The following is a 24,467-nucleotide window of genomic DNA, read 5'->3' as shown; positions in this document are numbered from 1 at the left end:
GGCAACCACTATTAAGCTGACTGGCCTCGACATTTAACCCCTATCAGTAGATGCCATGGCAACCACCATTAAGCTGAAATATAAATCATGACACAACTCACTGATTGTAGCTATACTACTTCAATATGCTGCATATTCTGACAAGCTTTCACCGAAGACCCGGTTTTCCAGCCTTTCTGTTTTTTCATTTGTAAAGAAATTAAATAACTACGTAATTTTACAGGATATTTTGCGCATTATGAAAACCTGCCACTAAAAAGTGCAGAATTGCCAACATCATCTGTGATAACAAATAGTAGAAGCAGCGGATTCTCAAGATGTAACGAGCACTAAATTAACAGTAATTATTTTCACCGTAATAAATTGCATATACGTGAAAGTGTGGTTAAATAAGAGGCGACTTTGTGTTCGTTAAAGTTGCATTGCGAAAAGAACATGGTTGAGTGGACTTGGATTTAGATGGTAGAATATTGCACGAGTAGTGCTATATGAAACTGAAAATGCATGTATGGATATTTGTTTTTAGTGGGCCACACGAAGCATGTCGAATATAATCTGACACGCATTCTATTAGTTATTTATTCATATGTGCATTCGTGTCTTTGTAAAGACCTGAGAATGTTCGGGAACATTCGGCTTCCCAGAAAGACATACTCATTTCTCAGTAAAAATGTTAATTTCTCGTTATCCAAATTTACATAGTTTTATTTCCAAACGATAACTTTATAGCAAAGTCTAAATATAACAAAAACTAATAATGTAACTTTAACATTCATTCACTATTATTGCATCGCGAGAATTTAACTGTTCATTTTTGACGGAAGACTATATTGTCACAGGTCTCACTGGCGGTGGGGGCCGGAACAGTGAATTGCGTATTTTGAGTGCAGTGTTTACGCAATTTACGGGAAAACACACACACGAGAGTTCGAGTAATTGTGGTTGCTGATAATAATCTCGGATCTTTATTTTCATTTAGCCTAAGTAACAACAGATCATAGAGAGGTGAAAGGTCACACAGGCAAGACAGTGCAGTTAACCTGTGAGGGCGCTAATCCGAAATAGTAAGGCAAATGCCCTGTTAAAGGGGAGCAGAAGTGTGGCTTTTGACACTCTGTACATGAAATTTGAGATCTATGAATGAATTCTGTCGATAAAAACAACTTGTATGTGCTGCGAAATGCCCTAAATATCGGGTATAAAACGGGCTGTGAAGCAGACGACAAACGTCCGCTTTCCTGGCGTCATTTGGCCTCTAGAGGGCCAGTCAAATGATGTCATCAGTAAACACTTATAATTGAACCCATTCATGCTCGTACGTCAATCCCATAGAAATGCTACTATGAAAAACCTTGTTAACTGACTACTTAAAAGTTGAAACATGGCGAAATGTTGTGTTATGAATGCCATAACGATCCATGTTATGCTTCTCGAAATCCAAAATAAAAAATCACATTGTTGGTTGCGAGAAATCGGCAGAAGAACTAACCTGAAAATGAAGACACGTACAGCGCTCTAGCTATAGTAAACAGTGAGTAAATATTGTTTGAGTTAAAAACTAAATTAGAAATACGCTAATATCACTTGAACTAAAGTAATCATTTCTCCCAGCTTCCCACTTTTAATCGATCGCTTATTTTCCGACCGGAAAACGACCGCATTTTTATCGTAATTTTTCTCTCACGGACTCATTAAAAACACCGACCAGTCGCCCAAACACTGGTCATTGGCAGAGTAGTGATCGAAATAGTGGTTTTGAGTGGTACAGTTTGGGGATACAACGGGTACTAACTATTATTAAATTCCGAACTACTCTTCGAATCTATACCACATTGTATCGTTCGCGGACGAAACTTCACCTGTGTCCAATATTAAATAACTGACTTTACGTAATTATCATTATGAAAGCGATATATTACAATGTTGAAATTTTTAGAGCCGGTACAACATTGTAAACAAATTTGATTAGAAAAGCAGCGCACTAAGTAAACGACTTCAAAATATACAAGTTTGCGTACAGCACCGTCAGAACTAATAACAATTTTACAAGATCGACGCGCGGAGCATGAAAGAAAAAGATTGCTAAGGTAACGCGCCTGTTCAGTGCCAATCTGATTAAAATCTGATGTAGTGTACGGGCTTTAATTATTTTGGCCATAAACTTATTTTAATTTTATTTTTTATTAAATTTGTTATCAATGCCTTTTTATTTTATTATTTTACTTTGATTTTGTGATTTTTTTTTAATTCCGCCCTACACGGTACATCTGATCCGACGCCTATGTAAGTCCCGTTCAAATCTCGCGTAAGTAACAGCCAATCACAGCCCCCCTTTTATACAGGCTGTCAGTTGCTTACTTTTCAGTGTATACGGGCAAGCTTTCTGTAAATTATATTTTGCCCACTTGAATAAACCATTAATAGAAAATTGCTAGTACATTTTTATTTACAGAAGAAATTTTACAATTTTTGTCATTACATTGAATATTTTTTTCACTTCCAACAAACGTGTACACTTCCAGATACATCTTCGCCAGCCAAGGTTCGTTCATTCAGTCAGTCATCGCTTCAATTTTACATCAATGAAACACTGAGCATAATTATCTAGAATGGAAGCAAAAAAATGAGTAAATCGTAATGATTAGAACACTGTTAACAGCTATAGTAAACAATGCAAACTGATTTTAAATTGTATAACGGTCACCGGCCCACGGAATCGACGCAAAAAATTGGAGCAAAAAATATTTCTTGATCAATTGCGATGTGTTCCAAATAAAAAATATTTTATTCCAGTCCAAATCAGCTCAATTACTTTAATAAAGAGTTATTGTATAATGTACAAAATGTTGATACAATTTGATGAATATTTACAGCTACGGCTTCAATGCCGTACACGATTTTGGCCCGATCGTCAACAAAACATCACCTGTCTCCAGGGCAAGCGACTGGAAAAAGACACCTGTGTTCTGTCGAACCGGTGGAAACAAAATCGTCACTCCCAGAATAACTACGCAAAATAACGATCTAAAGTCGAACCATTCGAGCCACAATATTAACATAAAAATGACTTTCGTTGCATTTGACAATGATAAACTTACCGAAAAGCCGTGTTATTCTCGGTCGCTAATTATAACGTCGGTATAATCCGCCATTTTATTTGAGTGTGTTTGCCACCTGACTCTGCCCGGTGACGTCATCATGTGCGCTATAGAAGGAGGTCTGTGATTCGTTGACTAAAATCGCCGATAGTGGGTCTCGTTGAAATCTCAGCCCGTATAAAAGGGGGGCTGTGATTGGCTGTTACTTACGCGAGATTTGAACGGGACTTACATAGGCATCGGATCAGATGTATGTAGGGCGGAATTAAAAAAAACCATGAAATCAAAATCAAAGTAAAATGATAATAAAATAAAAAGGCATAATAACAAAAGTAATAACAAATAAAATTAAAATAAGTTTATAGCCAAAATAATTAAAGCCCGTACACTACATCAGATTTTAATCAGATTGGTTCAGTGCGTGACTTGGGGGTCAAACTTTGGTCAACACACACTTGATGTCAGCATCGCCGCGCAGTAAGTTACGCAATGAAGTACTTAAAGTTCAATTGCGTCCCAAAATGATGTCGTTGATCACTCAGTCTTTTGCAAAATATTATAACTAGTTTCCAAGCTTTTGATGCAGTCAGATTTATTTAACTTTGTGGCAATATAATCTTTTTAATTTCCCAGTCCTTTCTGTTCATTTATTGTCTTGACAATATACGTGAATTGCTGTGCGAGCCTTTCGTACCCGACCGCGGTCAGACGGCGTCATGACATCTATGCATAAAAGACGGGCGACCTGCGGCTGTTTGATTTCCTACTCTCTCCTAAGCTAGCGATTGGTGAGAATGGTTGTTAATATACTACCCGATGTACTTGTAAATCGGACAGTCATACCGCAATTGTGTTGAAACATTTTTGGGGCAGTAAGTAATGTCAGAATATTGTTTAAAATAAAATATTCCATCCCAATCAAATCTAAGTCAAAGGGTCAAATTGCGTGCATATAATTATAGATAGTTAAAAACTAAATATATTTGAATTTTTGACGGCTATTCGACGTTTGTGCAAACCAGAATAAAAAAAAGGTAGTGTAAACAATAGCGATATGACTGAGATATCATGGCATTTGTTTACAATATTGTATCGGCTATAGTATTGGATACAGATGAAGTTGTTCGCGAACGATACAGAGTGGTATAGATTTGATGAGCCGTTCAGAATTTATAATATACTAGTAGTTAGCACTCGTTGTATATCCCCAAACATTTGACTACTCCTGTGCCGGTGACCAGTGTTTGGGCGAGCGGTCGGTGTTTTTAATAAGCGAGCCTGAGCGAGAGAAAAAAAACTGCAAAAATGTGGTCGTTTTCCGGTAGGAAAATACAGTGAGGTCGGAAATTAAGCGATCGTTTAAAAAGTGGGAAGTTGGGCAAAATGAGTACTGTGGTTCAAGTGATATTAGCATATTTCTCATTTAGTTTTAACTCGTACAATATTTATTCACTCACTGTTTACTATAGCCAGAACGCTGTACGTGTCTACACGTTCAGGTTAGTTCTTCCGCCGATTTCTCGCAACCAACAATGTGAATTTTTATTTGGGAATTCGAGAAACATAACATGAATCGTTATGGCATTCATAACACAACAGCTCACCATGTTTCAAATTTTAAGTAGTCAGTTAACAATATCTTTCATAGTAGCATTTATATGGGATTGACGTACAAGCATGAATGGGTTCAATTATCAGTGCTCACTGATGACATAATTTGACTGGCCCTCTAGAGGCCAAATGACGCCAGGAAAAGCGGACGTTTGTCGTCTGCTTCACAGCCCGTTTTATACCCGATATTTAGGGCATTTCGCAGCACATATAAGGTGTTTTTATCGACAGAATTCATTCATAGATCTCAAATTTCATGTACAGAGTGTCAAAAGCCACACCTCTGCTCCCCTTTAATGAATACACAAGGTTTCTGGATATAAACAAACTCAATTAGTGTTAACAAAAGCGGGGATATATTTGAGGTTCAAAGAACCTGGGTCACAATATAAAAACGTCAGTTTATCCAAATATGTTCTGACTTGGGATTTCTTCCGTTAAGATTATTAATAAAGTAAAATAAAGGTCTTTGGTCCCCCAATCTGATTAAAATCAGATGTAGTGTACGGGCTATGTTTTTTATTTTTTATTTTATTATTTCTTTTATTTAATTTAATTTATTATATTTTATCGTTTTTTAACGTTTTTACACTGTTTTAATATTTAGTCATTTTGTCCCCGTACCTACGTACGTAGTGTCGAGATACTGACCTGTTTTGTTCCGATATTTATTCAGAATATATTTGCTTGTATTGCGTCGCAATTAGGAGCATATGTGTTCTTTATATTTGTTAGTTTTGATGTTCAACCATTATGCATTTAAATATAGCTATCGCATTTGTATGCTGAATATTGTTCTCGAATTATCCATACTATAGTATTTTTGAGTGTTGTATTGGATATATTTCGATTTAATATTGTGTATGCTTATAAGCCAGTGTTTTAGTAGTGTTTCGCAATAGGGACAATATTCAGGGTCAAGTTAGTTTACATACCATTGTATGTGTTGAATGATTCAATTTGTAATTTAGATAACTTTAGTGTCATATATTAATTGTTCTATTTTGTATTTAATAGGCTGTGCAACTTAGCACAGGATAAGCTTTAACATAATTGCGCCTCCTATACCACCCACAAGGAATTTTTCCACTAATCACTTACCCTCCACATATGAGCAAGGCCAACATTGTTTGAGGCATATATTTTACAAGCACTTCATCCATTCAATATCCATTCAATGATGCTAAGGGAAATTCTGTGCGGCTAAAATGGTTTAATCTGTATTAACATTATCTTTATTAGCCACAATCACAAAGTTAGGAACGCATGAACGCAAGAACGCAAGAACGCAGGAACGCACTTTAGGGTGTCCCCATTCATTTGTACCATCGGCACATGAAACCAGGGTAATTTTACTGTTTCTTTTATTCTATGTAGTTTTCTTTTTATTCCTTGTTATTACGGGCCCGTGCGTTATTTATTATGGTAACCCGTATTTGTGACGTCATGGAAAAGTTTTGGCCTCATGATTGATGCCCGTTGAGACGCGCTGTAGTGATTGGTGCGTCCCACGATATCACGCCTCTCCGCGCGCAAGAGAAGAAGGTGATATCCAATTAATGTGCAATGTGATTAATAATACAACTCTGTGATTGGTCGTGTGATTCAATAGCTGCTCAACTTTTTACTAACATTTTAATATTGGTGTTATTCATTGGCATAGTAGAGCATAGTAAAAAAATGAAGTAATGTTCGTAAATATTATCTTTTTTTTTGTTTAGATATTGTATTAAGGATGAGATCGAGGTTCGTGGGCGCTTATATTCAAACCTGCATTTCACATTGAAGATGGAATTTTACTACGTACATGTTTTATTTTTAGTTATCTCTATGTGTGAATTGTGTTGAAATGTTATTTTTTATCAAACGAGTGAAGTGTATGCGTGTTTCCCTCGAAAATAAGCCTTTTTTCATCAAAAACAGACGTACGGAAAACATACTGAAGTTGCACACATCCTGTTTATTGTTATAAACTGAGCAGCAAACTGGGAATTAGACCGCGTCCGGATTGCACAGTGCGAGCCTTTGTTTTCGTGAAATTTTAGTCAAAAGTGAAAAAACTTTTCAATTTATGAATAAATTACAGTTTGTTTTTATTCTACTCAAGATTACCGTCTTTTAATAAGTTTATCGAATAATGCGATACTTACAGTTATTGGTATACTAGATGAGAATCTTTTGTGAAAAAATTGAACTGTTCCATTGACCCGGCGTCTGTCAGATGCGCCATAATGAGAGGCAAATTTGCATAAAAGTAATTTCTCGTCTTCCAACTCGTTTGAAAACCTATTTGATACGATTATTATTATTTTTCATGGTAATTCGCTTGGATAATACTCGTATATTTGATATGCGACGGATATTTTGCGGGAAAATGCAACGAAGTTTGGGAAACAACGTATATAATCATGATCTGAAGTAGGTTATTCATTAATTAAGGATGTAGTAGACTTTCGTGGTGATTTTTTTTTGCTTTTTATTAAACGGCAGCCACACGGCAGCCACACGACCTTGTTTTATGATATCATGTTTTGATTTTTTTTTAATAAAAGATAATTTACAAGTAACGCCCCGAAACAATAACATTTGTAATTTCATACTCCCGCAAATTATTATCGCGTGTACGCGTTTGGTCAAATGACCGGATGCACTCACTGTTTGCTGATAGTTGAATTAATTAACATCGTATCGCTTTTCTCTACTATATAAAACTATTCATTTATTTTGTAATAACCAAGTTAATTTTGACAAATTGCACGGAAAAACGGTCCAATGACAAGCGATTCCGAATAGCAGAAAGCGTGATTTTTACTACGGACGAGTCGGCAACATACATGCCGAGTGAAAACCCAAGTGAAATCCGCTCCGCCACACCGGAAAATGAAGACACCACCGTAACCACACCGTATGCAGACGACACCACCACACTGGAAGCTGACGACACGACAACAACACACAGGATCAGCATGTCGAACGAAAAATATTGCCAGCAATGTCTGCAGTATCTGACAACGCTCGCGGTAAAGCGAATAAGAACTGTTTGGCGGATTTAAGGTAGAGATGCAGTTTATTTGGCTTGCTTTTTAATTGAGTAATTAGACAATAAAGATGGTATTATATATCCAGCATGTTATATATTTTCTGAAAGCTTATTATACAAACTTTGTAAAACTTGTCTTTATTTTAAATATCCAGAATGCGTTTTTGATTTTGGGTCAAAAATATGCTTTTTTGGACAAAAGTGGTTTAAAAAAAATTAGCTCAAAAACTTCAAGTCCGTTTGTGGGTAAAATTACATCACTGGATACCTTGGTATACTACTAATTCAAATGCGTCCACTCATCTCTCTAACGGCTTTCAAAGTCGCACAGCATGACCTCAAAGTTCACTCTTTTCTATTTTTGCATAATTTATATATCCATGTTAATTGCGGACTTGTTATTTTTGTTCCACTCGCCGTAATAAACTGTCCGGACGCATTTTGAAGGGGGAACACCTTGTCAATAATGTGTGAAAATTTCGAGGCAAATGAACAGACTAATTGCTGACCATTGTACAGGAAAAACTGCTCTATGCACGACTGATTTACGAATGTTACTAGCTCTTGCTGGACGTACATGTTGACATTCAGAATGCATAGTGTTATAATTGTGAATTTACACATACTTCTTAATAGCTGACTATTAAAACACCTAAATACCATAGTACAAATATGTTGATGACATATAGTAAATCCATTAAGTGATGACCCCCCCTTTACTTAGCTAATATTCATCTCTGACACTGGTTGCATCTCCAGACGAGAAAAGCGCTGTGTCAACTGCATACACCACCACTGTGACTTTATAATTACTAAAAGAGTAGGCAGAAGATTTATAAATAAAAATCAATAATAGTGGCCCCAAATATGGGCCTTTGATGCACTCCAATTACATCAGTAATACAACATATGCGTTGAATAAACACATTTTCAAATACAATGGTTGTATGGTAGGAGGGGCAATAGTTCAGCTCCGATAAAATTCTGCTGTAATTGTATGTAATAATTTAAGTTTCATAAGAAATAATACGAGAGTGTATGATAGCAATATTGAATATTAAAAGTGATAAAAAACAGCTGCATGCACAAATCAAAGCCTTGTCTGTGGTACAAAAACCTAGCATATAATATGGCATGTATACATTCGTCAGATCTGATACTGTCTTTCTCATAACCCACTATAGCGGCAATGACTATTCACAATAGAACATTTTGTGAAGATCAGTAGGATTCAGCATATTCTTGTCAGATGAAGTCCGGGTCGTTATTTCGGTTTGATTTTTATTCATGTTTCGTTTCTTTTATCCTGCCACACACTAACAGAGATAGCTGTTTTCAGTCAAACACAATGCACACTAATAACAAAATCATTTTCTCAATTTCTATGATGTCATACTTTACCCATAATCCGTTGCTTGAAAATCAAGATGGCTGACAACATAATACTGAGGAAAAGTTGAATATCTAGAGAATGAAAAGTGACATAAAAAAAACTGAGGTCATTATGTTGTTTGGATTGATGTTTTCTTTTGCTATTTAGCGGCTGAGTACCTTTATATTCTGTGTGTATTTGGATCCCGGGGGTCCGACTTGTGGAAATACCTGGAACCGATGTCTGTGAAAGGGGTTTTCAAAATGACCCTAAACACGTTTTAAAAGGTCAAAATTTCGTACTCTTTTCACTGTTAGAAAGCTGAAAGATCACGTACCTTGAACTCGCGCCTGATCTCGCGATATTTGAGCTTTGCAGCCAACGAGCAATAAATTGAAATAGTCAATTCTCTGGGACAAAATTTATTTTATGGGCCTTTTGAAGTATGCTAATTAATATAAAGGAATAAGGGGAAATCAAAAGCTGTTCATAAGCTGCCCTCCACCTGAAAACAAATTATCTTCCCCTCCTGCTGACCAAATTCATCTTCCCCTCCCCTCATTAAAAAACAAACACCTTTTTGCTTACTCCTTTAACGCCAACTTGCCTTTCTTGCCCTCCTGCTGACCAAATTCATCTTTCCCCTCCCCTAAAGGCTGTTTTGCACACCCTGCGATGTTTGTTTATGTAAGAACCTTACCCACTAAAAAAAGGTTTCCCTGTCCTTGCATTTTTTAAGACATCTGGCCCTGCCCACTGAGGGGTACTGATATTTCCCGCCCCCTACAAAAAATAGAAAAAATCCCCTGCCCTCAACAAAAATCTCTTGGAACAGCTTTTCCGATGAACAGCTCCATTGGCTGCACCTGCAACGTAAGCACGGGTTGGTCATATGCCGTGGTCGCCCGTGATCGAGGGTCGTTAACCAGGGAGCCGGACGTTTTCCTCGTTTTTGCGATCATTGAATTTCTTAAAGCAATAAAAAAAAACGATAATATCATTTAAAAAAATAACCACCCTTATCACGTTTGCAGTACCGGAAAAGACACTCTTTTTGTCTATTTTGACTGAAATGGTAACCCTAAACGTGCTTTTCTTTAAAAAACACACCTTTATCTAGTTTTCTTTCACAGAAATGCGTACCAGGTCATTCTTTAAGTCGGACCCCCGGGATTTGGATGTTCTAATCTTGGTGTTTTTCCAGTGATTTCTCTAGGTGCAATCTAAATACAGTATGTGTGTCTTGTTTACCTGAGATTTGCAAGAGTTTGTGCTGGCCAGCATGTTTTTTTTTCATGTGGTTGATTACTGGCATGTTGATTTCCCATTTTTGAGCCATGGTATGAGCCTGAAGGTCACCGCTAACTCGGAAACTGAATCTCAGTCAGTGGTAGCGCCCTCAATGGTAAACTACTCTTTCTCTGTATCAAGGGTTTGGACGGTGACAGTTTTATAGGGAAGCAAATTTAGTGTTTTTAATTCGACTAGACAGTCGATTTGAGCATTAAACCACTACACTGGACTGGGTGTCGACCACGCAAAATTGTTTTTTTTTCAATATCGCGAAAGGAACTATGGGAAGGCGAATGTTTCTCAAGTGACGTCACGGGGATTACCATTTTGAATAAACCCGGAAACGTTTTTCATAATAGGGTTCATAATGTCTTGGAAGTACGATTCATGACTATTTAGAAACGGTAGATGATCGTTAAATAATACTTGTAACTAATTTTTACGCATTGTCATTAGAAGGTGAGCAAAGTCTGTCAGTAACTCACTAACTGATTTGTCGAAACTTCCGGGATTGTAACCTTAGGAATTGGTTGTTGTATCGAGATCTTCATTTTACTGCACAATGGTGAACGTGATCCACTGACTTCGGGTGAGTATAAGTTAAAAGTAGTTAAAAACCGTTTTCTGTTACACAAGTGAGCGACGGAACCGTAGCTAGTTCCCTTGGTTTCATAGTATTCGTGTGGTTGGTTACTGAAGTCATGGGGCAGCTTCAGTGGACCGTACTTCGACTATGTCACGGTACAGGACCTTACCCTTGCTCAAAATAATAGAAATTAAAGAATTAAAACAAATTTAATCCACCCCATAGATGTCCATGTATTGACTTCAGCATCCAACCACACGAATAAATACAGTGCACAACGTCATTTTAAAATGTTATTCAATCAGCCAATAATAAACCTCTATAAATATTTACAAAGATAAAGGTAACAGGTTTGTTGTGTCGGTAGTATAATAGTTTTCTCCCATATTGTATTGTTTATTTGTGTTGTTACCCTAGTTAAAAATTTGAATTTGGCTGAAACTGTGTTATAGGAAGGTATGGGATTCATAGCGACAACACAACCTGTGTAAAATATATTGTTTGTTTACATGAAATTTGAACACTCACTGTGCGACTGCCGTTGTCCTTTTATTATTAAATCTGGCTTGTATAGTGCAATCATTCGTAATTCTGAATTCAATGTAAGGCCAGACTTTTATTATCTTTGTCTCGCGAACCCATCGAATGAACAGGAGCCGAAAATGAAATAAAAATAAAATTTTATTTCAGCGTGAATTCTCACGCCCGCCGACTTGTGAGTGCAAAAAAAAAATTTTCCACTCGCCACCTATCAAATTAAACTTGCATTTTCATGGGAGTATCATGATCAAAGGAACGAAGTCTTGCGCAGATATATACTTTATGCGCGTTGGTTGACAGCGAATCACGAATATTGACCTTTCTGCGTGCTGCTTGAGACTACTAGTCAAACATGGCGGCGACATGGTTTGTGGTGACACGTTGTGAAACTCTGTCGTCAAAAACCGAGAAATCCCTCATTAATGCTAAAAATTGTGCCACCATTGGCGACATTGCCAACCAGGTTATACATGGAATAAAATTTTATTTCATTTCTTCTCTCCGATCAATGATTTCACTTACAATTCTTTGAGAATCACACAAATCTAATAGAAAAAAAGAATTAATTTTATTTTTTTCCGCCCTTCTGAAAAAAATTTACTTATGAAAACTCGAGAAACAAAGAATAAAAAAAGTCTGGCCTAACTAGTGCATATAGGTTTTGTGTTTGTGACGGCAAATTGACTTTTAAATTGTATAATGAAAGTTATGCATGAAAGGTCAACCAATGCTCACTTTATCAGCATCAAACATATACTCAGTGTGCCAGTTTTCATATTTGTATAAAATTTATCAGGTTTGTATAGGACTCATTCACATCATCGATTTGAAAAGAATAGTCCCATATTTTCATTCACAGAATTACTTTATTGAGAACAAGATCATTGAAGTTGTATTCACCACCAGACTTCCTCGTCCAAATTTTTCTGCACTATTTTCTTATACATGTATTCTTCAATATTTCTGAGTCAATTTTAGTCAATTAACAGTTTTTACTCAAAGAAATTTGGCTGTTTTTGTCCTCATCATGTATAAATGGGACTATGTTGTAAATTTTGATGAAAAGGGAACTGGTGGTGAAAAGGTTAGACAGACAGTGCATGAGTGTGCAAATTTACTATGCCATTCAGTAGTTAGATTCACTCACATATTTATATTATTATTATTATTATTATTATTATTATTATTATTATTATTATTATTATTATTATTATTATTATTATTATTATTATTATTATTATTAATATATTCCAAACTTAATCTAGAGATAACAGAATACTTTTGAATTATATCCTGTAATAGGAACCATGGATGATGATTTGATTTGATTCTCATTGATTTGTCTTATAGAGACATAAAAGGGGAAGTGATTTGTTATTGAGACTTTCTGTGGGAATTGGTCAAATCTGTCATGAAGTTTTCACGACCAAGATTAAACTATAATACACTACTATACACTGTACTTCATTAGCTCCGCTGTTGACTTATCATATGAGTGATTGTTTGGCATCCGTCATCCATGTCAACTTTTTACTTCTTCGACTTCTTTTTGAAAACTACAATTCTTCTTGCTTTGATACTTGGTGTATATGTACCTCTCTCAGATTTGTTCATTTCATGATGATATCTTCAATTCCCTGATTTTGATGAATATTTTTGTCAGTTTTGGTAAAAAGTTATATTTTCAACTTCTTGTTGAAAACAGCAAGTCTGACTGCTTTGATACTTTACATATTGTTCATTTTCTAATGATATCTTCAGTTCTTTAAGTGAAATGCCAACAACAGAGCTAACTCAGCCGAGAGGCTGCTTATTAGGGCCTGACGCCTTTTATGGAAATTGATAAAATATTCATTAAAAATTTACTGGAGGACACTCATATCCAAAGAAGATTCTTTCAATACTATCAATGCCATGTGGTAATGAATATTACCCATGAATCTTTGCAAGGGTTCTTCCAATCCTTAACTTGCAAGATATTAAACCTTTTCACCACCAGTTCTCTCTTTTCATCACAAAGTAGTCCTGTTTATAGTCTGCACTTTCCTTCAAAAGATTGGGGCAAAAATAGCCAATTGTTTGGAGTAAAAGCTGAAAATTGACTCAAATTTTTTCTATTGACTCCAAATTAGGGTTCATTCTCAGAAATATGAAAAATATAAGAAAAAAGTACAAAAAATATTTGGGCGTGAAATTCTGGTGGTGAAACGGATATACTTAATAATGATGGAATGTATCAGCTAAGACATTGTGATTGGTCAAGTTGTTTTTCTGTCATTTGAAGTTTATTAAAAATTCAATAAATACATTATATAAAAAATATTCATGCTTTCATGAAATGGAGTGTATAGTTTGTATTTGAAGTATGTATAAATGTATGATAATTTGCTGATATAATAAAAATAATTATTTCTATCTTTCAGAAATCACTTATCTGCGTTGAACTTCATTTGCCATCATGTCGGGTGTCAGCGTACATTTGAACATCTGTGATATCCCATACAATATTCAGTTAAAATTACAAACTTTCTTAGATGTCTTAGACACCAATAAAAATTGGCGAGGGCTGATAGCTGCTATTCCAGATAACCCTTATAGGTAAGAACACTTAATTATTTACATATACCTGATATCAATAATGGTAATTTCATGCGACTATTCTGTCTTAAAGTCTTACTATCGGCTAAATTTTGCTAGAAGCCTTTGAAATGTACGATGGTATTCACAAGATATTCGCATCAGTCATTTCCTGCCTATAGCCCAACATCACCGAGCAGTTAAGGAGCTTTGGTTGTGATAGAGTTTTCAGTATCTTAGGGTGTCATCAAGTCACCAAATCCCACACAGAATTCTCTGATTGAAGATCAATAATTACAGATATAATATTCAATGTAAAGCACTTTCCATTAAGGGTGTAGTAGATTTTGTTGCCTCATGTTTAAACAGACTTTTTATACTTTATAGAATCTAATTATATCTAATTATAGTTACAAATAAATTAATTGAAATATATTTAAACAGGGGTCACAATTAACAGCTCGCTTTGTTGTTATGTTGATATTTGTATGTATTTTAAATAATTAATAAATCACACAGTTATTAAGTATCAAATATTTTCAGAACATCCAGATACAAGTAATCTACATTTTACTGAATTTTGGTCACAGAATATTTCATTAATATTTAAATAATACATTAGTCATATCTTTGTACTAATTCTGACATTCAAATGATCATTCAAATGAATACTACTTAGAAGACATCTCATCAGATTTCTTTACTTTTTTCAGAGATTATAATATATATAAACATAACAGTTGCACAATTTTTGTTAAATTTGTGCATTCTGAAGGTTTGACTAGCTAAATGTAAAAACGAACAAAATAGTCTAGTAAAAACACAAGAATAGACAAAAAATCCTTCTCACTTTTCTTTTTAATTCTCATATTTTATTCTACATTTTTCAAAAGAAGATTGTAGAATTCAATTTTATTTCCCCACATTTGAATCCTACATAATGGATTGAATAGCAGTCACATGACCACATGAAGGTTGCATCTAGCGTATGTAAAATCAATTTCAATAATGAACGTTTCTTATGCTAGACAAGCAATAAATGTGTTTGTTCATCTTTTTGCAGTGCTCAAGAAATTGACATGTTTGGATTAGATATTTTGCGATTTGGCAGCAGCCCAACAGCGTCATTGCTGAGAGATCTTGGTAATAAAGGGCGAACGGTTAAACAACTTATAAGTTATTTAGAAGTTTTAAAACATGAACCGGCATTGATGCTACTGAAAAAAGAAGGTGAGTTATGACAATTAAACTCACAATGACTTAAATTATGTATTGACTGTGTGTATGCATGCATGCATGCATGTGTAGGTATGTGCATGTGTGTGCGTGTTTATTTTGTCTATACTTTGAAAGTGAGAAATAAATGTTCGTTATGATAAACACTTGGGAAACATTTGCAATCAAACCTACCAATTTTTTCATCACTAAATCGTACACTATTTCTTAACATTATACATTATATTGTGCTCATATGACAGTTTTGTAACAATAATTTTGAATAATTGTGTTAAATTTGTTTTTAGTATAAATTTGATTAATTGCTTCACATATATAGATTTGCCTGTTCAGTTTATCTCTGTTGTAGCGTAGCCACCAGTATATAGCGCCACCTAGTGGCAGCAGATTCTCAGTCTGCTTCAGTATTTTGTTTTCCAGGCTGTCTTGTATTTTTCACCCTCCCACCACTTCCCCATTTCTTTGTATTTTTATTTTCCCACACCTTTTTTCTGAATTGTAACACTTTTAACAGATTTGTGAATTTAGTCAGTTTCAGTAATTACTTACTTTCCTGTTGTAGTCTGGGGTACTTTGAGGCCTATGTTCAGGCCTAGTTTTGTATTAGAGTACCTCCTTTCTGCCAAACAATTTGTGTGTGTGTGTGTGATTCAGTTATCCATTTTTCTAGCATATTGTAGCAACTTTTCAAACTTTCACGGCAAGGTATGGTAGGAATACCACTCAGATTAATTTTGCAAATTATTATTATTATTATTATTATTATTATTATTATTATTATTATTATTATTATTCTGCAGTATTACCAGTATAAATAACTGTAATTCTTAATTCCTCTGATTGTAAATAAAATATCACATTTCGATCATCAGAGATTCAGTATTCGGCCACATCTAACTCAATATTTATGGGAAAAAAATGAATATACCATTGGAAACGGTTTTATACATGTCAGGAATATTGTACAATGTATGCTATATTTGGAAACCCCTCCTCCCCTCTGAAAACTATTCACCAGTCGCCAAAGGCAAATTTCATTTTGATTACCTACAAAGTACTTTCCTCACCATGGCCCTTATTTGATCTCAGTATATTTTCATTTAAATGATATATTTCTGTTTTTTTAGAGCCAATTAGCATCATTTCACAGCCACAGGCTGTCAATATTCAAAATGGTGGTACATTAGAACTATCGTGTAATGCGATGGGTTTCCCATATCCTAAGTATGTATGGTTTCGTACAGTGGATAAAGAAATCAACGGCAACCGCATCCGGCAAAGTATTGAGGTTGAGAATGGTTGTGACCGGGTTTTGAGAATTGAACAAATCACAACAGATTACAATGGAATGTACATATGCCGAATACATAATAGGATTAGTTACCAGTTCACAAACTGGGTACACGTCAAGGTAATCGCTAAAACTGGTGAGTATATATTCTTACTACAGGTAAGATAACTTTATTTTGGCTGCAATCATAGATTTAAAAAAAATGTATACAAGTCAATGTCATTGTTGTTGTTATTGTCCCATTGTTGTTGAAATACTGTAGAATACTTTATTTTCACTTGGAATTTATTTTCGCTATTTTCGCTGAAGGGATGATTCAGTGAAAATAAAATCCAACGAATATACTTCTTTTCCTATATTTCACATTAAACTCATCAAAAATCAGTGAAAATAAATTCCATACAAAACGCTCAAAAAGCTTTTTCAGCAAAAATTAATTCCAGCGAAAATAAGGTATTCCACAGTAACTCAAATAATTTCAATTCAAGTATTTTGAATCTTGACCGATATCGATTTTCGGTTGTTTTGCACAATATAGCTGAGGATGACGCTTAAAATGGTCTTATTTTTTAAATTATTCTCATCATATTCGAAAATCTTCAAATGTTTTACTCCCAAAACTATACCTGGTATCAGGTGAACAAGGTCAAGGTTATAATTGTATTGGATACATTAACTCTCATATTTGGGCTGTCCTGCAATATAAAGTGCCTCCTGAGATGAAAGGTTAGGCCAGGGGCCAACACCTTTTTTTGAGTAGAAGACGTAATACCCAGAAGGGCCCGAGTACAAGGGTTTCTGACATAAAACCTACTGCCACAACCCATCTATAATATGTATATTGAGGTATGTCTTCTAACTGTTAATGCAATTAGGTAGTTCTCACTAACAAAAAAACACACAAATTTATCTTTTGTCCCTTGTTAGTCCCCGTTCTGACGAAGTCCGAAAACGGGGACTTATAATTCAGTCTCCGTCCGTGCGTCTGTCCGTGTGTCCGTACGGAGTCATATTTCAGAATCCTTTGGACCGATTCTGTTCATTCTTTGCATGTGCCTAGTACTTTATGTGGGACATATGCGCACATGCAGTGGTTTAGCGATTCGATTCAAAATAGCTGACTGGCAGCCATCTTGTTTTTTGAAAATGTTGTATTTTGGACATCATTTGGTACATAGATCATACATGTTAAGATACATGTCCATGACAATTTCTTTCGCAATTGGATCATAGATGGCCGACTGGCAGCCATCTGACTTTTTGGCCTTACTACTTTATTTCCAAGATTTATGTATCATTTTCATTCGTATTTGGCACTTACATCATACATGTCACTTTGTTTCATAATCAGATCAAAGATGGCCATATAACGGCTGTTTTTATTTGTGGCCATATTACTATCTCTGTCACCCATGTATCATTTTCATTGATATTTAGCATGTCATAAATGGATACATGTACATGTCAATTCAATTTTCAATTTGATCAAATTTGGCCGACTGGCGGCCATCTTGTTTGTTTAAAATGTGATAATTCGGACATGCTTTCACTTGTGATCTATGTTTTTTTTTGCTATGTCTTAAACCGGAGGGGTCGTCATGCAACATGTGTTCGAATTTGATGTACATGAATCTGTTGTATATGCCACTTGAGACTCAAGTTTCAAGGACAACCCCTCCACTGCGACAACCCCTCGACTTTAATATGGCGAGCACAAAGAGAACTTTCAGAAATTTAACGAGGACTGTGTCTGTCACACACAACGTAATATTACCGTAATTGGTATAGTACGGGTGTGATGGTTCAAATACCAAAATGGCAACAGTAACAAAAAGACTTCCCTGGCGGCGATGATAAAATACGAACACGGAGCCAACAGATGAGGTTTCAACTGGTACTGGTATTATTATACTCTGCAAACATCAAGTACAATAACGCGGTAAAACTCCACTACTCCAATAACTAGATACTTAAACTCCAATACAATTCAACGAGATCTCCGATCTAATCTCAGTGCTGAACAACTCCCCTATATATACCCATACTGTCTATAAATAGACCATTACATCAGCATACATAATGAGTCTGGAACATACTACAAATTTCTAGAATGTTCCATTACCTTCTATTGCCTTCTACAGTGTCCTATTACCTATTCAACCAACTTCTAAAAATTCCACCCAGACACAGTACGGTTCTAGAACATTCTCAGTCACACGGAAGTGGTAAACAAGTCGTATGCGACAGTGTCATTTTCATTGACGTGTTTCAAATGAAGTTTGCCATAAAAGCCCTATAGTTGTTAGTATTACTTATTATATTATAATAGCATTATCAATACCCATGAATTTATGGTGGTATGATGTTGTTTCGGTAAAAGTTAAAGGAGAGAAAAAATGAGAAATTATGAAGTAACAAGTATTTAATACTAAAATTGCCATCAAATAAAATGATCCATTGCAAATAATAATGGTTTCAATATTGAAATAAGACAATTTTGTAAGGATATCAAAGTCTGCTCTGTACAAAATTGCACAAGATTAATTGACCTTCAAGGAGTATGGCCTCCATTTTGAAAAGTTAACTTTGGGTTCACCAGTGCCATACATTAGGCATATTCAATGACCTGATGTTTTTCTTGGTCAGTCAATCACTTGACCCTGTGTCATATTTCAGTGTCATGTACAGCAACTCATTCCAGACTTATGTTTTGGTACCGACATGTAGTATTCAATTTTGCCTGTCAGTGTCCCCTAGAAAGCAGCGGTCACATAGTTCAGTTATCTTGTATTTAGGTTCAGTATATGCCATGCAATGCTTGTTTTAGAATGAGGACATTGATTGTCTGCTTCTTCAAGTATAATGATTTATTCATTTGTGAGCTACTACTGAAATCTGTGATTTTCTTCTGGTAAAACCACCAAATGCAGTTTACAACAATAAAATGGCAGGGATTTTGAATAACTGTTGGATGAAGTCCGGAACACTTGTGTAACTACCTAAATATATATATAATGTGTTGCTGAGAATCTTGGTTACTTCATTTTTGTAGATCCCCCAGTGATCATAGAGCAACCACGATCACAATGTATTGAAATTGGACGACCTTTGAAACTGACGTGTGAGGCAATTGGACGCCCAGCTCCTAAGTACCAATGGTTCAGAAATGAACAACATATGGTAGAACAGACTTCTTCTGAGATATATGTAAGTAGAATATTATGCAAATTTGTTTTCCATTTAGCTGCTGACATGTGTAGCATAAAAAATGGTCCCATTTATAGTCAGCACTTTCCATCAGAAGATTGGGACAAAAATAGCCAAATTTGAGTAAAAACTGAAAATTGATGCAAATTTGTCTGTTAGCTCCTGAATTAGAGTTCCTTTTCGGAATATTGAAGAATATAAAAGACAAGTACAGAAAAATTTGGGTCAGAAAGTGTTGAAAATGTTAAAGCGCGGTAGTCGTCGATATATGGGTCTCATATAAACAAAGATGGCGACTTTGACTGTTGCGCAGATCAACGAGTACGAACTGACACGTTTCCAAGCTGTAATTAGGTAATTTTCATGTGATTGGAAGGTATCAAAGGAGTCACCAGCGGTAATTAGTGCAAGTCGCATCAAACCTCACACTTATGATTTCCATTTGAAGAGCACATTGGATTGTGGGAAAATCAATGTTTATCAACACAAATGTCGAACATGCGCAGCAAGACGACTACCGCTTTTTAACATACTCTCACCAAAATTATCTTACAGTTCATGAAACCTGTATGATGTATACAGTACACCACAATGGTGGTCCCTGAATTCGAATACCAGTCCTGTCGACAAATGTGGCAAGACTGCTGACCATATTATTCTGTATTTGCACAAAATGGTATAAAATATGCATTGATTTGTGATGGGAGTTTAGTAATTTTTATTCTCTTATTAGTATGATGTTTCAGCCAGTCAGGATGCTGCTAAATACCGATGTAAAGTTTACAATAACAGTGGCGAGGTCTGGTCAGATACAGTGCAAATCACTATCAGTAAGTATCATTGATAATATGATGAGGTTATTACGAGAATACCTCATATGCATGAAGACAGTACAGCTGGAGTATCGACCGACACGCAGCGAAGGTTGATGCGACGGCGTACTGTCTGAGTGCATATATTTGAGGTATTCTCTTAATAACCTTATTATTATTCATCTTTTCGTTCCAAGGATACATCATGGGAATGCCGAAATCCAAAAAGTTTAGAACAGAATCAGCGAATTTCTTTGTGTTTGTTTTTATTATTAGCGAACGCTAACGCTCGTAATCATTCTATATTTGGAATTTGCATTTCCTTATATGATAGGTTGAAAATACCCCGTAAAATACCGCAAAATTACGACATGCTGTAACTTAGGGCGTTACGGTGACAGATGTCTAATAATAATTAGTATGTGATTTTTTTAGTAAAATGTTTTTTTGCTCAGGTTGTTGTTGTTAAATTTCTGTGAATGCAAATGTTTTAAGGCCACAGTCAGTTGCTGACTACTGTGCTGCAGTAATACATGTACCTGGTATAAAGTTTCAATGGTTCATGACTATCTACATAGCTGCATTTAGGAAATGTCCACCAAGTTGTTGTAGGTGAATGTCTACCAAGCTGTGGTTGGGGAACGTCTATCAAGCTGTTGTAGGTGAATGTCTACCAAGCTGTGATTGGTTGGTGAATGTCTACCAATCTGTGGTTGGGTAATGTCTACCAAGCTGTGATTGGTTGGTGAATGTCTACCAATCTGTGGTTGGGTAATGTCTACCAAGCTGTGGTTTTTGAATGTCTACCAAGCTGTGATTGGTAGGTGAATGTCTACCAAGCTGTGGTTGGTGAATGTCTACCAGGTTGTGGTTGGTGATTGTCTACCAAGCTGTGCTTGGTGAATGTCTACCAAGGTGTGGTTGGTGAATGTCTACCAAGCTGTGGTTGGTGAATGTCTACCTGGTTGTGGTTGGTGAATGTCTACCAAGCTGTGGTTGGTGAATGTCTACCAAGCTGTGATTGGTGAATGTCTACCAAGCTGTGGTTGATGAATTACTACCAAGCTGTGGTTGGTGAATGTCTACCAATCTGTGGTTGGGTAATGTCTACCAAGCTGTGGTTGTTGAATTTCTACCAAGCTGTGGTTGGTGAATGTCTACCATGCTGTTGTAGGCGAATGTCTACCATGCTGTTGTAGGTGAATGTCTACCAAGCTGTGGTTGGTGAATGTCTACCAGGTTGTGGTTGATGATTGTCTACCAAGCTGTGCTTGGTGAATGTCTACCAAGCTGTGGTTGGTGAATGTCTACCAAGCTGTGGTTGATGAATTACTACCAAGCTGTGGTTGGTGAATGTCTACCAAGCTGTGGTTGATGAATTACTACCAAGCTGTGGTTGGTGAATGTCTACCAAGCTGTGGTTGGTGAATGTCTACCAAGATGTGGTTAGTGAATGTCTACCAAGCTGTGGTAGGTGAATGTCTACCAAGATGTGGTTAGTGAATGTCTACCAAGCTGTTGTAGGTGAATGTCCACCAAGCTGTGGTTGGTTAATGTCTACTGGGTTGTGGTTGGTGATTGTCTACCAAGCTGTGGTAGGTGAATGTCTACTAAGCTGTGGTAGGTGAATGTCTACCAAGCTGTGGTAGGTGAATGTCTACCAAGCAGTGGTTGGTGAATGTCTACCAATCTGTGGTTGGTGAATGTCTACTAAGCTGTGGTTGGTGAATGTCTACTAAGCTGTGGTTGGTGAATGTCTACCAAGCTGTGGTTGGTGAATGTCTACCAAGCTGTGGTTGGTGAATGTCTACCAAGCTGTGGTTGGTGAATGTCTACCAAGCTGTGGTAGGTGAATGTCTACCAAGCTGTGGTTGGTGAATGTTTACCAAGCTGTGGTTGGTGAATGTCTACCATGTTTCAATTAATGACAAACAACTGCAAAGGCACTAGCCATGTTGTAATTGATGATTATTTATTTTTTATCAAAATAGTAATTTTGTTTTGTTTTTATAGTTCAAGCTGGACCTCCTGTGATAAGAAGACAACCAGATTCAGTGCGGTGCCCTCTTGGTCATGATGTTTCATTTCATTGTGAAGTCACAGGCATTGAACCCATATCTTATCAGTGGTATGATGCAAAGTCTCTAATAAGAGGTATTCATGAGTAAAACATATGTGGCTAAATTTAGGGCGTTCTGAGAAAAATGAATTTTATCAATTCCAAAAAAGCAGTAAATATATTCAATATACATATAGTCAGGGATATAATCTTTTTTTCCAGGGGCTATTAAATCTGAGCTGTGTATAAATAAAGTCAAATATCAACATAGAGGATGGTATCAGTGTCATATCAGGAATGGCTACGGCGATGTTATAACTGAAAAAGCAACATTGGAAATAGAGAGTCGTCCTCCTCTTCCTCCACCACAACAACTAACTCAGTATTTTGGTGAGTAGTAATGACCACTAACACAAGAATTCTGTAACATTATGTATGTGAATGTGCTGTGATTATGAAAATGCGACAGCAATAACAGTCAGTGATCAGCTACCTATGATAGTATAATCAACACACTTTGTTAACTTTTAAAAAGCTTAAATTATAAATAAAATGCAAGTAAATAAATAAATAAAAAATTGTTGCAGTATGAAAAAATAAATTACCTGCTTACAAATACATTTCTTTGACATCAATGTTTAGTTGTAGATTTCATCAGGAGGGCCTGGAAATTCAAAAATATTTAAGTTGAAACCAAACTAGATTCAATATGGCTATTATCATACATGTACATATTGTATTTAGCATTTTTTAAATATTTTCAATATTTTTGATGCCTGAGATTTCCTGTATTTAGTGATTTCTTAGATAAATGCTATATAGCGCTGAAAAATTGTTCTTCTTCTGTTAACTTGGTCTAAAATTAACAGCATGGCACCATTTTACATTTGTATGTCTCAAGTATAATTATACATTTCTTAAACCGAAAACAATATAATCTACCATTCCATAAAAAGCAATATCTGCATTTGCTCCAAAATATATCTGCACTCATTTACATTTTCTTTTATTTGGGGTAATTCACTACGTTCAATTACCCACCATAGACTCCAGTCAGTCAAAATGACTATTTTGAACTGTAGGCATTAATCAGCGATTCTGCCGGTGACGGAGAGATAGAATCCAGGTCAGGGGAAGCCCCATGACCTCAAGATTCTTTTACCCCTTACGTCACGAACCCACGTGACCGAGGCCACCTGGCAATGCCACAGGTAGCCGTCCATCACTCTTAATTTCTCTCCGCCTCGAGTGAAGATGAAATTTAGCGAGCTCTGCTGGATCGCCTGCTTTTTTTTCCTGTCCGGATTTATAGCTTGGGTTGTTGCCGCTGCTCGGCATCCGACATGGTAGCTGGTAGGATAAGTTTTCCTTGTCTTTTTTTACCCTCGTGTCGTTTTCCCCTTTGTGTGTAGTATTTTTCACAGCAAAGAAATCAAAATCCGGCGCCACTACGTAGTCACATGTTGATTTCATGGCGGCACCTTTTACAACTGTAATTCGTTTCCCTCATGCATGTCGTCTTTTATTTTTAATGTATTTAGCAATATATAGGTGTAATGACAGCACCAGGGCTCGCTGCCGTTTTTTTCTTTCCGGTCTCCTCGTGTTTCGAGTCGGCCGTGCAGTGGTTATATTCAGAATTTACCAGCATAGAAACCGCATCCGAGATACTTTGTCGTAGCTACGTGCGGGTTTCGGGGTTTTTGCGTGAAAGCGTTTTTTTTTCACTGGAGTTCTGAGGCCTG

General features: G+C 36.1%; 1 protein-coding gene and 1 long non-coding RNA gene across 2 annotated transcripts in view; one reads left to right on the top strand and one right to left on the bottom strand.

The window, feature by feature from the left end:
- Nucleotides 1-2,428: 2,428 nt before the first annotated feature.
- Nucleotides 2,429-3,254, bottom strand: LOC146735043 (uncharacterized). The gene is made up of 2 exons (XR_014931312.1): nt 3,099-3,254; nt 2,429-2,604 (listed from the first exon to the last, which is right to left on the bottom strand). It is a non-coding gene; the product is annotated as an uncharacterized LOC146735043 (long non-coding RNA).
- A 7,531-nt stretch (nt 3,255-10,785) lies between these two features.
- The window catches only part of LOC102808565 (mucosa-associated lymphoid tissue lymphoma translocation protein 1-like), a 41,111-nt gene continuing 27,429 nt past the window's right edge, over nt 10,786-24,467 (top strand). Inside the window, exons 1-8 of the mRNA XM_006817468.3 lie at nt 10,786-11,003; nt 13,964-14,138; nt 15,181-15,347; nt 16,481-16,780; nt 19,697-19,851; nt 20,585-20,681; nt 22,677-22,817; nt 22,945-23,112. Of these exons, the coding sequence (XP_006817531.1) occupies nt 13,999-14,138; nt 15,181-15,347; nt 16,481-16,780; nt 19,697-19,851; nt 20,585-20,681; nt 22,677-22,817; nt 22,945-23,112 (1,168 nt within the window). The 5' untranslated portion in view covers nt 10,786-11,003; nt 13,964-13,998. The remainder of the gene's footprint in view (nt 11,004-13,963; nt 14,139-15,180; nt 15,348-16,480; nt 16,781-19,696; nt 19,852-20,584; nt 20,682-22,676; nt 22,818-22,944; nt 23,113-24,467) is intronic.

Source organism: Saccoglossus kowalevskii, chromosome 13 (genome assembly GCF_978046115.1).
Source record: "Saccoglossus kowalevskii chromosome 13, keSacKowa6.1, whole genome shotgun sequence".
Taxonomy (NCBI): domain Eukaryota; kingdom Metazoa; phylum Hemichordata; class Enteropneusta; family Harrimaniidae; genus Saccoglossus; species Saccoglossus kowalevskii.
This window is presented reverse-complemented; position numbering and strand designations above follow the sequence as displayed.